Below are 12,952 nucleotides of genomic sequence, written 5' to 3'. Positions count from 1 at the left end.
CCTTGCCCTTGTGTAGGTTTTAGATCAGGGGAGTGTTTAATAGTCTGCAATAATCTGTGGTCTGTGCAGCCCTTTGAGACTCTTTGTGATTAAGGGCTTTACAAATACACATGATTTTACTAGTTTTGTGTGGACTGTTTTAGTGTGCAATATTTACCTTTGTATGGTGCATTTGGATAAATACCTTTCTTGCACTGATGAACATAGTTAATTTTATATTACTCTTATTGTCGACATGTAAATTCTACTGTACAGCCCTTGAAGTGTGCAATGTTTACCTTTTATAGTGTGCACAATTTATTTTTGTTGTTGTTTATTTTGTTTGGTGTGGGTTAGTTTAAGTGCGTACATTTTATCTGATATACTGTGCAAATGTTCATTATTTCCTTTTTTCAAATGTTATTATGTTAGAGGTTGCCTTTGTTCGGTTATGAAGACATGTCAAAATAAATAATTGGAATGTTATTTTGTGATTTATTTTTTTATTTATTTTTTAATTTATTTTTTTTGAAATGTGTAGACCACTATTAAAGAGCTTGAAGTGCTATCTAGTGCATTTCATAGGTGGGTAGGTACAGTACTTCTATCGATTGAGGAATTGAAAAGTAAAAAATAGTCAACAGAAAGTAACCCTAACAAAGTTGGCCAGAAGATTTTGTCTAGGTTTAGCATTTCAATACGGTCGAGTATTAACACAAACAAAACTGTACTTAAAATGTACTTGAGAAAATAAATCGAAAATTGCATCAAAATCGCAATACTGGTCTGAAAAATAGCAATTTATTTTTTATTTTTTTTTATTTTATTTTTTTTCCGAAATCGTGCAGCCCTAATACATGCTAATATATTGAATAAACAACAAAAACAACCCGAAGAGCAGTTTGGGAGCCGAAATAGCTCTTTTAAGTGAGCCAAGCTGAAAATGCCGGTTCTCTAAAACAGTCGGGACTCCTAGCTCTACAGCGGACTAGTTAGTATTAATTTTTTAACTCACTTTGAATTGTTTACTGCTGATTGTTATTTTATTATATTGCTTACTGTTGCTCTTCAAATTTAGTATAAGTCTGTTTGTGAAATGCAATCAATAATACTAGGGTCTCTAACAGAACTACTTGTCTCTTATTCTCTATTCAACTGACTCTTTTTGGAAGAAATAGTAAATAACTAAAACTAACTAATTACTTTCTTAAAGTAACCTGCCCAACACTGTTTATATTAGTAGTCTATTGAAAAATAATCGTGCATCTTTACAATAGAGCAATTAAAAAAAAATGCAATAACATTTAGGAACAACAAAACCAAAAAGAAATATCGAGAGAAATAAAGATACATTTTAAGAAATGGAAAATACAAAGAAAGAACCAGAAAGATAACTCTGAAGAGGAGATGGTGAGGGAAATAAACAGACAAAGAAAGTGAGAGAAATGCAGATAAATGGAAAGGAATAGAGAAACAAGAAAGAAAAGAAAAAAAACATTAAAAAGTAGCAGGAAAGAGTGAGATAGATGGAAAGAAATACAGACAAAATGCTAAAGAGGGATAAAGAGATAAAAACTGATAAATAAAGTGAGAAGGAAAGCGAGAAAAATAAAGAGAAAAAACAATTAAGAGACGAACCAATGGTGATGGAGAAAGCAAAAGAGAAATACATAGAGAGAAAAAGAGGAAATATGGAGAGTTTATTTTGGAGGATCCTCCTTATTAGTGAGGAGCAGGCTGTCCATTGCGCCGTTTCGTTTGCGTAGGACCCATGACAACTCGCCCTCCACCTCCCCTCACAAAGGGAAACCACATCTTTGCCTCCTCCCTCCAATTCTCTGCTGCACTGTACTCTTTCCCTCCCAGTCTCCTTTTCACACTGCTCATGCTAGTTGAACAGAAGCGGCTTGGTCCGAGGACGAAAAGAAAAAAAACCCGTTGCATTATCGGCACTTTTTGACCTTTTGAACATGGATGTGTGAGTTACCATGGAGCTTGAACCGGACTCTCAAAATGGTGAGTGACCGTTTCAGGACGCTGAAAAAGTTACTGCCGGCGGTGTTCACCAGATGCTTTGGAAAGCAGAAAAGTTTCATCTCGAAAAGAGATGCAAGGCAAAAACTTTTTTTTTTTTTTTGGCAATAATATTCTCAATATGTCTCCGACCGCGGTGTTCTGCTTGCTTTCACATTTTGTGATGAAGAAACAATCTTTTAACATGATGAAATGTCCTCAGCTGGTGTCCCAGATCGACTTTGGTACCTCACAGCTTGTGCTAAAATTGTTTTGTGATGTTCACAATGCTAGAGAAAAATTGTGAAAATCAAATCCAGGGTTGTCTGGTTGCTTGAAGTCCTTATGCTTTAATTTGTGTTTTCAAGGATTAAAAAGTGCTTAATTTTGGGTGAAGTGTTCGTAAATGATGCAAAGTGTTGCCATGTTTCACAACAAATCTGCTTAAAAATAATGCAGACACTGCTCTCTAGCTGCTTTGCTATTGCGTTTCTTTCCTTGTGATTAACGGCAGTTACATTTGTTTGTACGGCATTGTCCTATGGAGCGTCATTGCTCCCTATGGGTCACTAGAGGGAACTATGAAATATGGATATTTATCATGGGCCGTGTAAAGTATGAAGGTTAGCTTTTCCTATTCGTAAACTGTAATGGAAAGAACTAGTGATCCCAAGAGCCAAGAAGAGATCTGCAGGTTCAAAAGCGTTCTCCTTTCGGACCCCGGTGCTGTGAAATGCTCTTCCCCCTGAAATTCAATCTGCAACCTCAATGGAAATGTTTAAATCTAAGCTTAAAACACACTTCTATAGCATATGTATAACCTATTTTATGTTGACAATATCTGTGTATTATTTGCCCTCACGTAGGTTTTAGATCAGGGGATGGTGTCGTAATAGTCTGTGGTTTGCAATAATCTGGCCTGTACAGCCTTTTGAGACTCTTTGAAATTGTAAGCTACGTATTACCAACACCTTTTATAGAGAGAGATTTGTCTACTCAAGATCTAAAAATCATATGTCTTGATAAGTGCACACGCAATATTAAAAGTTACATATGGAAATGGCTCTCAAATACATGACTCCCACCTGATTTTGTTAGAAAAAAATGGCTTGAATTCGGCAATGAAAAAGGAGTGACAGTTTGCATGCACAAAGTCGGCCAAATGAAGCTGGCGGCAAGCGGTCACAAGTAGTTAGCAGTCTCTACTGGTAGCCTTTGGGATTGCTCTCAAAGTGGATGTTCCTTAGTACAGCAAGCAAGATTTTAGTTGCAAATAAAACTCGTATACCGAAATTCTTGTGCTGAGGTGTTCTTATAAAGAGGTAGCGCTGTACTCCAGCAGTCGACTGAATAGTGGGCGCGATAATGCCATGCTTCTGCCAATCCTAATTTGTATGCAGCATGTCGCTCGCTCGTGGGTGTTTGTCTGAGCTCCAAAAAGAGTGTGTTTGGGTGGGGAGTGTAGTGCGGGGTTCTTAGTCAGAGGGAGAAAAAAAAGAGTTATGTACACAGATAAATCCCGAAAGGATCAAGGCGACAGAGTAGTATTTTTTTCCCCCGCCTTGCTCCTCCCTCCTTCATCTTGTTCTGCGGCCTCCTTGCTGCTCCCCGCAGCCCGGAATGTTGGAGGCTCAACCGGATCATTAAGAATAAGTAAGAGGGAAAAAAGGGAGCGGGGTTGCGAGAGGGGACAGGGAGCAATAAAAGTTGGCTTTAACGAGACCTTGAAAAGATGTTGATTTTGTGCTTGTGGCTGCCCGGGATTGTTTCATCAATCTTCTAGTTGAAAACAGCAGAGAAGAGAGATGACCTCAATAGTTAAGGACGAAAAAAGTCTTGCACCTGCAACCAATGCTATACCCTCAACCCGAACCTTGCCCTGACCTGTACACAAATCCTGCTTTATCTTTAATCTCAAATCCAAATAAAATCTTTCAAAAATGAGGCAACTAGCTTTTACTAATCAAACTATTTTTATTCCTCATGCCATGAGGCTCTTTAACTCCACCCGGGGGAGTAAATTACCACATTAAACCCCACTCCCACATTTGCATATTTCCCTATTTTTATTACAGTTTGTATTTCCGTAGCACTATTTAAATACTCTATAGTAAAACGTTATATTGGGTATTTTTTTATTCTATATCTTTATTTTTCTACACAATGATACCGCTGGAAGTGTGAATTTGCTTACGGGGATGAATAAAGTATCTATCTATTTCTGTACTTAAGACTTATTCACAGATATATATATATATATACCATAATGCTGTCAGAGTTAGCAAGGCCTTCTCTGTTGGCCTAACATAACCATTATTATCATGATAGTCACAAAAGTCGATTTCATTTTAAATGTATTTTTCCAAAGTGTATAAAGACGCTGCCCTACTTACGAACGAGAAGGTTCAGGATGATCGTTCGTATGTTGAATTTGTTGCTTGAGGGCTATATTTGGTATGTTTAAGGTTTATGTAAGTATATTTAAGGCTTGTATAAGTAACCTGTATTATTTTGTACCAAAAAATGAACATTTCATAAAATAATATGCTCTACAAAGAGAGATAAAGTTAAGTTTAACTTACTTTTGGAAGATTGCTTCAAGAGTTAGGCGATTTTTATTCGGGGTGGATGCTGGGTGAGCTCTCACAGCGCCAAACGCCGGTACAATACAAAATCTCACTTACAGCAATGTCCAAGTGTTTTTCGACATCCCGAGATCTTTTTTAGTATTTACTGTTTTTTGTAACTCGAATGGTCATAAGTAGGGGAGCGTCTGTACATGTTTATATTTTTTTTCTCCAGATTTTGTACTCTTTATGGTATCTTTTATCCATTTGGTTTCACTCCTTCCAGTAGTTTGTTATCCATTTAGAATACAGCTAATCTGTGTTATCGGCCTGTATGAAATTTGCCCAAGGCCTTCAGAATCAATAGTGCTGGCGTCTGTACGTAAGTCCATGCTACATGTAGCTGATAGATTTTTGCAATAGCCAATCGAATCCCGAGATGGCGACAGTAAAGGTCAGCTACAAGGCCTTATGTTGAACATAAAGTGTACGCGTCTTGTGATTGTATTCTCACTTAAGTGAAGACAGTGCTAGACAGTTCAACCAAGGCTATATCATAGCTTTTTTTAAAGTTAAAAATGTTAAAATTGTGTCATGGTAAAATGTTAATCCACTGTAGCTGAAGGAGATATACTTGCTCAGACATTTTCAAGAAGGACCTTTCAAAAGAGGTAAAACTTTAAGGACAGTTTAGTTTCAAAATATTTTACCTTAAATGTTTGCATTATTATGTTTGGTGATAAATTTAATTGCTGACTCAGGTCTATTGATATTTAAGTGCTCTGGAAAATAGCCAGTGGCGTACATGATAAAGGCAATGTGACTCAAAGTCGTTCGCACATGTGCTTCTGTCTAAGATTTCTCGAACTGTGATGCCAGAAATTATGCTATTTGGATGAATACTTGTTCTAGCCGGACTAAGTAGGACATCTTTGAAGGCCGAGGTGTGAAATGCACAGCCCACCATTGCTATGATGCTATGAAGACTATATCTATAAGAGATGCTTTAAAAGCAATTGTGTCATAATGAAAATAAACCAAAATAATGGAGTTTGGGTCAGGAAGCGGACCAATCCACAAGCTGGGTTGATTTTTACCCTACTTTTACTCCAAGATGGGTTTTCTTGATTAACAACCTCCATTTTTTCTTTTTTATAGGTAACTTACAAAAATCGGTCATTTTGCTCAAAACATTACACAAAAACGTGGTCCTTTTAGACAGAAATAGATTTGCATTTTGTTGTACGTCCTTAATAAACTGTCACTTTTAAAAATAAAAATAATATTGCGTTGTCCGACACCTCGAAATGATACTTTCGATTAGTTATCAATACGCCCCAAAATTCAAGTTCATTTGGTATTAACAGCAAAGAATGGCCTTATTTCATTTCCAAACCACCCCAAATAACTGGGTCTCTACTTAATTCTGTTAAAACTGACCAAAATGGAATGTTTTATATATTTAATATTGGTCGTTTTGTACAAAATAACACTGTACGTTGCCTCATTGTGTCTATTTTTTTCCCCAAGTTGGGTTCTTTCTGACTCGATTGTATTCATAGTGTAAATATTTTGTAAATGTAAGTAGGTTAGGGTGTCTGGACTCAATTTGGACCAGTCCTCAGACAATGCTACATCTTTCCATTTTTTTTCCACCCGAGTTGCTGCCGGTGGGAGTTCTGCTGATGCCGGACATTCTCCTGCACTTAGCGTATGTTTTGGATCCACGGCGACGCTGCATAACTCAAATAACAGCACCGGCACCGTGCCGCCGTTGCACCGACTCCTTTCCGCATTTGGACGCCGCTCCCGTCCACTCAGCAAATTTGTCTGGGATTGAAAAGGGGAATCTTGTGAGTAATATTAAAGTCCCATGGGATGCTAGCGCTAAAGCTAGGAGAAAAAAATCACGTTTTTTTTTTAAAACCTTGTTTCCCTGGTTGATAAGTATTTTAAGTTATTTTATGCAAAATTTCTTAAAATCATCAAAAGTACCTTATATCAGTGTTTCTCAACTAGTGGGTTGGAACCTCAAAGTGGGTCGCGAGCTTTTGCCTCGGGAAAATAATGCTAAGCAAAGAAAAAAACTGAAGGTTCATTTAAACAGTACATAGCTATAGTTCCCTACCCCTATTTCACACCACAGACACAGACAAGTACCGTTTCTTTAGGACTACAGTCGGACCTTGGTTATCGCGGTTAATGTGGACCAAAACCACCCGCGAAAAGTGAAAATCCGCAAAGTAGCGACGTCCCTTAAAAAAAACAACTTTGCAGGACACCCCCCTGTATACAGTACAATACATTACACCATATGGAATACGGTTAGAGAGAGAGATTCTTGTTAAACAATAAAACAAAATTTAACTTACCTCTTACAATAAGTTCTTTTAACCTCGGATTAGGTTTGCATCCAGGGTGATTTTCTTCGCCCTACAATCGTGGATCCAAATAACCAGTGCATTTTCCATTCGCACCATGGTCTTATTCTTGGTGTCTACAACCCTTTTGGCATCTTTCGTGAAAGATATTGCAGCAGTTTTGCGAATGTTCTTCTCTTCCTTCTTTATGTACCGTACCGTGGATTCATTCAGGCCATATTGTCGTGCTACGCTCGCGTAGCTATTTCCTGCTTTCAATTTGTCCAATAAACTCACTTTTTCGTTAATCGTTAACATCTTTCGCTTTTTCTTCGGTTCACTAGATGCACCAAGGGATAAAGAGCGTTTGGGAGGCATCACAAAGGGCTTCAAAAAACTTTTAGACTTAAAAAATTGTGAGAAAAAGGCTAACTGCGAGCTATTGCGAGAAGCGTACTGTATACGAGGTAAGCGTGGTCTACTGTAGTGAATGGGCCAATGGGGAGTCGAGTATTCAGCGAGTGCTGGCCAAAAAGCTTGCGTTTATGGCCGTGACGCTTTACATTTCTTTGTGTTTTCAAATTTTGTAAAATGATGCAATTACTAATTCTAATTTAATATTTTGTTTTCAAATTTTGTAAAATAATGTAATTTCTAATTTTAATGTCATATTTTTCATTATTATTAATTTGTATTTTTTTATTAATCTCATCTCATTAGCCGTACCGCTTATCCTCATTATGGTCGCGGGGGGGCTGGTGCATCTCATATTGTTATTTTTTTAAATTATTATTATTTTTTTTTTAACTATTACAGGCCGCGAAGCTCTGAACCCGCGAACGTCGAAGCGCGAAGTAGCGAGGTCCCACTGTATAATTTGCAGGGGTTTTTTTTTGTTATATTTTTGTTATATTTGAGACTTACCTGTGAATTTATTAACTCATTAATACGTCAATGAGTTTTACATTGTTATTACCGATTTATCACTACACGTTTTTTTCGCACCAAACGGCAAGGGGGCGCTCTAGGCCTGTGTTGATAATTTCAACCTTAACCTCGACGTAGGGAAAAAGGCTTATTGTCTACCTCTCGGGTTGGGGGAGTTGTTAACCGGTAAAAGTGACACAGAGGACCAAGATTTCATTGGATTTAGTGATTTGGAGTAAAATTGATAGTTCGATAGTTGATTAGCTAGCGTTACCTGAATAACTCATAATATGTCTGGTCTTTCCTGACATTACAAGGCACGTCAATCATGTGAAATTAGTATGGTTGGTTGGTTGGATCCCTTAACAAATAAGGTCAGGGGCACCATTTGCTATGGTGTGTCATGGGATAGTTCAGCCTGGTGGCGCCCATCCCTGTCTGTATACCATTTTAGCATTTTGTTCTCGATTTATATTTTTATTTTAAATCGCCTTTCATCTTGACCTGTATGGTTTTGGTGTTGGATTTTCTATAATAAATTTACCCCAAAAATGTGATTTATAGTCCAAATAATGCAGTAGTTTGTTTACATGTGTTGAGCAGGGCCGAATGCAGATAAAGGAGACGATATGAAATATGGATTCTATCATCTCTAAGACAAAGCCACTTAAGTAAAATGCTTTAGATTTCGTTACAAATATTATTATTTGATGTCGTTTTGGTGGTCATTTGGTTTTGATTTTAAAAATGTGAATCTATTTTACTATATCTTGTCTAAACTACATTTGATACGTGGATTTTTTTTTCGATTTGTGTCGTGGCTTGTGAATAATGTGCCATGGTGCGTCCTGAAAACAGATTTGTGGAGAACATCTGCTTTATATAACACAATTTTAGTAATTATCAGGATTTGTTTTACCAATAGACGTAACATCCAATCACAATTATGCCTATTTGAATGATAATTTTAATTAAGGAAAAGAGAACACTTGAAATGAACCAATTTAGAAAATAAGTTTGGGCATTTAAAGGAGCTGTATGGAATTCATCACTTTAAAACTCTGCCGCCATCTCCTGGCTTAAAGTCAAGATTCCACCATGATTCCTTAGCTCATTCATGATACGCAGTTAGGTACGTGCATTTCTGAGACAAGCTCATCTTTCTTGGGGTTTTGGGTTGGCGTTTGGACTATACATGAAATAGGCCCTATGTTTCACAATTTTAATGCTACACTAACAAAGAGAAAGAAAAACATGGTAATGAGCTTGAAGTTCCTCTTCAACTCGACCCCCTCCCACCGATCTGCCTACCAAATGTATTCTGCGGTCAAACAGCTCTGCTAAAAGTACAAAACGATGCACCCCATCTTTAAGGATGATTTTCAACAATTAATAAATAAATAATAAAATGAGCAAAATAAGCTACCATTGGTCAATATCAAATTGTCCTCATTTCATCTTTATTATTTAATCTAAGAACATATACAGTAAATAGTTTTATTTTATATTTTAAAAACTTAAACAGGATTTATTTTGCTATGAGACGAGCATTTTTTATGATTATTATTTTTTTTAATTTTAGGAAATATAAATGTCCTTTTATTCAGTGAATTGTTAATATAAGTGCAATGTTTTTTATGCACAATTTGTCATAATTCTGGATCGATTATTTCCATGGGAGATCATTTTACAAAGCCCTCTAACAAAATTTGAAATAAATTTCAATACCTTCCATGACTGTCGCTTGTCCTCAGTTACTGTACATAGCAACCGTGAGATCAGAAATAATTATTAGTGTAATCTATTTTTTCGCTTGTTTGCAAATTAGGAACTCCAGTCTATATACGACAATAGGACACCTTTTGTTTCATTTTCCACAGTAATGCGGCAAACCTTATTGAAATTTATCAGATTTCATCCAGATGTACGCAGTGGTTTTGTGGTTTGAAGTGCCATCGGGGTTTTTGCTTTTTTTTGTATTTGAGCTTCTGCTAAGAAAGAATGCGTCACTTTTATATGAGCGTAGCCGTGCTTGTTTTGTCATGTGTTAACCATCGCGCCCGGGTTTACTGCCGCATGGATCGTGGCGTGTGTATTTTAGGTTTTTAAGAACCGCCCCGCAGTTTTTGTGTTTGCATGGTTTTTTTTTTGTTTTTAATGCTGTAATCTTGCTTTAAGAGCGGGGAGTCTATTTTGTGGCAGGCCACAAAGATTAAATTTAGAACTCTACAGTCATGAACTTTGAGGTCACTATCATTGCCAACATAAAGATATATACATTCAGTTTATTGGTCTTAGTGTCCTTTCCAGAGCCGGGGTGGGGCCGTTTTTCAGCCCGGGAGTTTTATAACCAAGGTTGAATTTTGAATCACTGAAATAATATAGCCATTTTAATTCAAAGAAACATTTTATAAGTATTCTGGTATAGATGATGAAACGTTTACCTATGTACAGTATCAGTAATTTGAAATAAAAACTGTATCTGCCTTTCCAACAGATTGTTAGGCCTAACAGTAAACTCTTATAACTCTTATAAAGTAGCTTCACTACACACATTTTCGTAGGCTACTTAAAATATAAATCCTTCTAAGTAAAGCACTGGTCCCCGCAACTTTGTTGATAATAATAATAATAATAATAATAATTTCCTTTGTATTGTCATTCTTTGTAACAATGTACACAGAACGAAATGTCGATACACCTGACCCGTTGTAGCGAGTCGATGCAGCCGCAGCCAGAGGGCGCCGCCATTATACCAATTAGGTATGTCTCGGTCGAGGCGCGAACCAGCGACCTCCCAGTCTCAAAGCGGGCACACTACCATCTAGGCTACTGAGCTGGTGACCATGTCATCGTCTTTAGACATGTGAATTTCCTTTTAAGTGTACATCAGCATGAAGGCCTCCAAAAGTTACTGAGAAAGTGAGCTTCTTAACCTAGTTTTTACACATTTTAAAGTAGAGAAGCTCCACTCTCATGTAACCTGAGTACAGGAAAGGCTCAACAGAAACTTGTATGCCAGCATTATGTGAGTTTATAATGCCTCATAATGTGAGAGGACTTGCTTTTTTTCTTTTTTGTACTATTTTGTTTTCCTTTTTCTTTTTCTCCTTTTTCCCCCCAAGCTTTTTTCCTTTCTTTTTTCTAATTTTTCTTCTGTTCTTTTGACTATTCTAGCGTTTTACTTTTTCCCTTTACAGACGCTGCCCTACTTACGAACGAGATGGTTCCTAAGTCGAATTTGTTCCTAAGTTGCTTCAGTGCGATGTTTTGTATGCTTAAGGTTTATATAAGTATGTTTAAGGCTTGTATAAGTAACCTGTATTTTTGTACTAAAAAAAGAAACATTTCATAAAATAATATGCTCTATAAAGATAAATAAAGTTTAGTTTAACTTTTGGAAGATTGTGGTAAGAAGTGGCTGAAAAAGGTGTTCTGACCATTTTCTCAAGGCATCAGGCATTCTTATTACACTTTCTTTTTAAAAGAAACGGCTCACGTCTTCTTTACACTTTTCACCAACCATATTGAATTGATGCACAAGATATTAAACAGTAAAAATGTCAAAGTTCGTAGCGCGCTAGAGATACAGTACATTATGTTTACACATGCAGAGGGAAGTAGAAGCCGGATTTCTTCTTCGGGGTGGATGCTGGGTTAGCTCTCACAGCGCCACCACACACCTGTAGCGGCGGAAAGAAGCACTACAGTACTGTCCTCTACTTGGAAAAATGTGCACACAATACAAAATCTACTTGCAGCAATGTCCGGATATTTTTCGACATATTGAAAAAAATGTTCCAATCTACCGTTTTTCGTAAGTCGAATGGTCGTACGTAGGGGAGCATCTGTATATTTTTTTCTCACTTTTTGACTTTATTTTATTTTTTCCGTCTGTTGTTTCCTTTTCATTGTTGTCTTTGTCTCTGCAAATTATTTTGTTTTTTTATTTACCTCCTGAAAAAAATTGTGGGAAAGATTGAATATATCTCGAAAAGATGCCCTTTTTGTTACAAACAAAAATCACAAATCTTTTTAAAAGGTGTGCAGACTCTTTGAATCTATTCCGCTAACATAACAGGAATTGTATTTACTAGCTTTTTTTCAATCGGAAAATAGTAAAGAGGAGTGAATATAAAACATGGCTACCCAGTGAAGTTATCCAAGGCTTTTGTATGTTTGTGTACGTTTCCAAAGTCATCCAAGCAAGGTATTTCATGACTTCTAATTCATATGTAAATTTGTCTTTCCCACGCTGAGTGAAGTGTGCCGGCGGCCCTGGTGACAGCAGTAGGAGACGTAGGTGCGCAAAGACATAAAGGCGGAAAATCTTGCAGCGCAGCGTGATCGCAAGGGATCGAGACAGAATGCAGTCCAGCGAGTCTTTTTCCACGCTGGAGGTCAAACATTTCTGGCGGAAAGGGGTGTTTACATACGATTTCCAGTCAGGTCACATTTGTAAAGCCCTTAATCACAAAACGACTTAAAGAACCCCCTGATCTGATGCCTGTATGAGGGCAAGGGAAAATGAAAAAACTGTCGCATGAAAAAAATAAGAAAGCTTGAAATAAGCCACACAAGAGGTAATCTCTTTTGCAAGATGATCCAGTTGAAATGGATGTTGCATTGGGTAACGATACACAAAACGTAGTCAACATCAACAACAAACATACAGTCGTAAAATTGTTCAAGAAGTCCAAGGCGGCAAAATCGCAGCAACAATGCAGCTTCCTATCCAAGCCAGCTGGTGAATGCAAATTACATACTTCAGGTACAGGTGTTGGTCCACCAACTCATTCAGGTTTGTCCTTCTCCCTCCCTCCGCCACCAACCAAGCAGCCAGAAAAAAAAAACTACGAGCTCTGCATCAATCATAAGCTATGAATAAGTTTTTCTTAAGTCTGTGTTAAACACTTCCACTGAGGCTGCAGATCATATCTCAGGGATCATAGAATTCCACAGCATCAGGGCCTGAATGGAAAACATTCTCGAGCCTGCAGATTTCTTCTTGGCTCTTGGAGCCACTAGCAAACCAGCATTTTCCGAGCAAGCAGGAAAAACCGGAAAACAAATCCGAGAGATGAGTTAGGGCAACTCCACATAAAC

General features: G+C 37.4%; 1 protein-coding gene across 4 annotated transcripts in view; it reads left to right on the top strand.

Moving 5' to 3' along the window:
- Positions 1 to 12,952, top strand: part of dab2ipb (DAB2 interacting protein b) — a 148,015-nt gene that overhangs the window by 16,759 nt on the left and 118,304 nt on the right. Inside the window, exon 1 of one of the 4 annotated variants that reach the window (XM_088356113.1) lies at positions 1,866 to 1,995. The exons of the other annotated variants lie outside the window; for them this stretch is intronic. Coding sequence (XP_088212239.1) covers positions 1,968 to 1,995 — 28 coding nt within the window. The 5' untranslated portion in view covers positions 1,866 to 1,967. Of the gene's footprint in view, positions 1 to 1,865; positions 1,996 to 12,952 lie in introns of those variants that run through there. 4 annotated transcript variants of the gene reach the window in all.

The sequence above is a fragment of the Urocampus carinirostris genome, chromosome 16, assembly GCF_059441175.1.
Source record: "Urocampus carinirostris isolate Australia breed hairy pipefish chromosome 16, RoL_Ucar_1.0, whole genome shotgun sequence".
In the NCBI taxonomy this organism is placed as follows: Eukaryota; Metazoa; Chordata; class Actinopteri; order Syngnathiformes; family Syngnathidae; genus Urocampus; species Urocampus carinirostris.
This window is presented reverse-complemented; position numbering and strand designations above follow the sequence as displayed.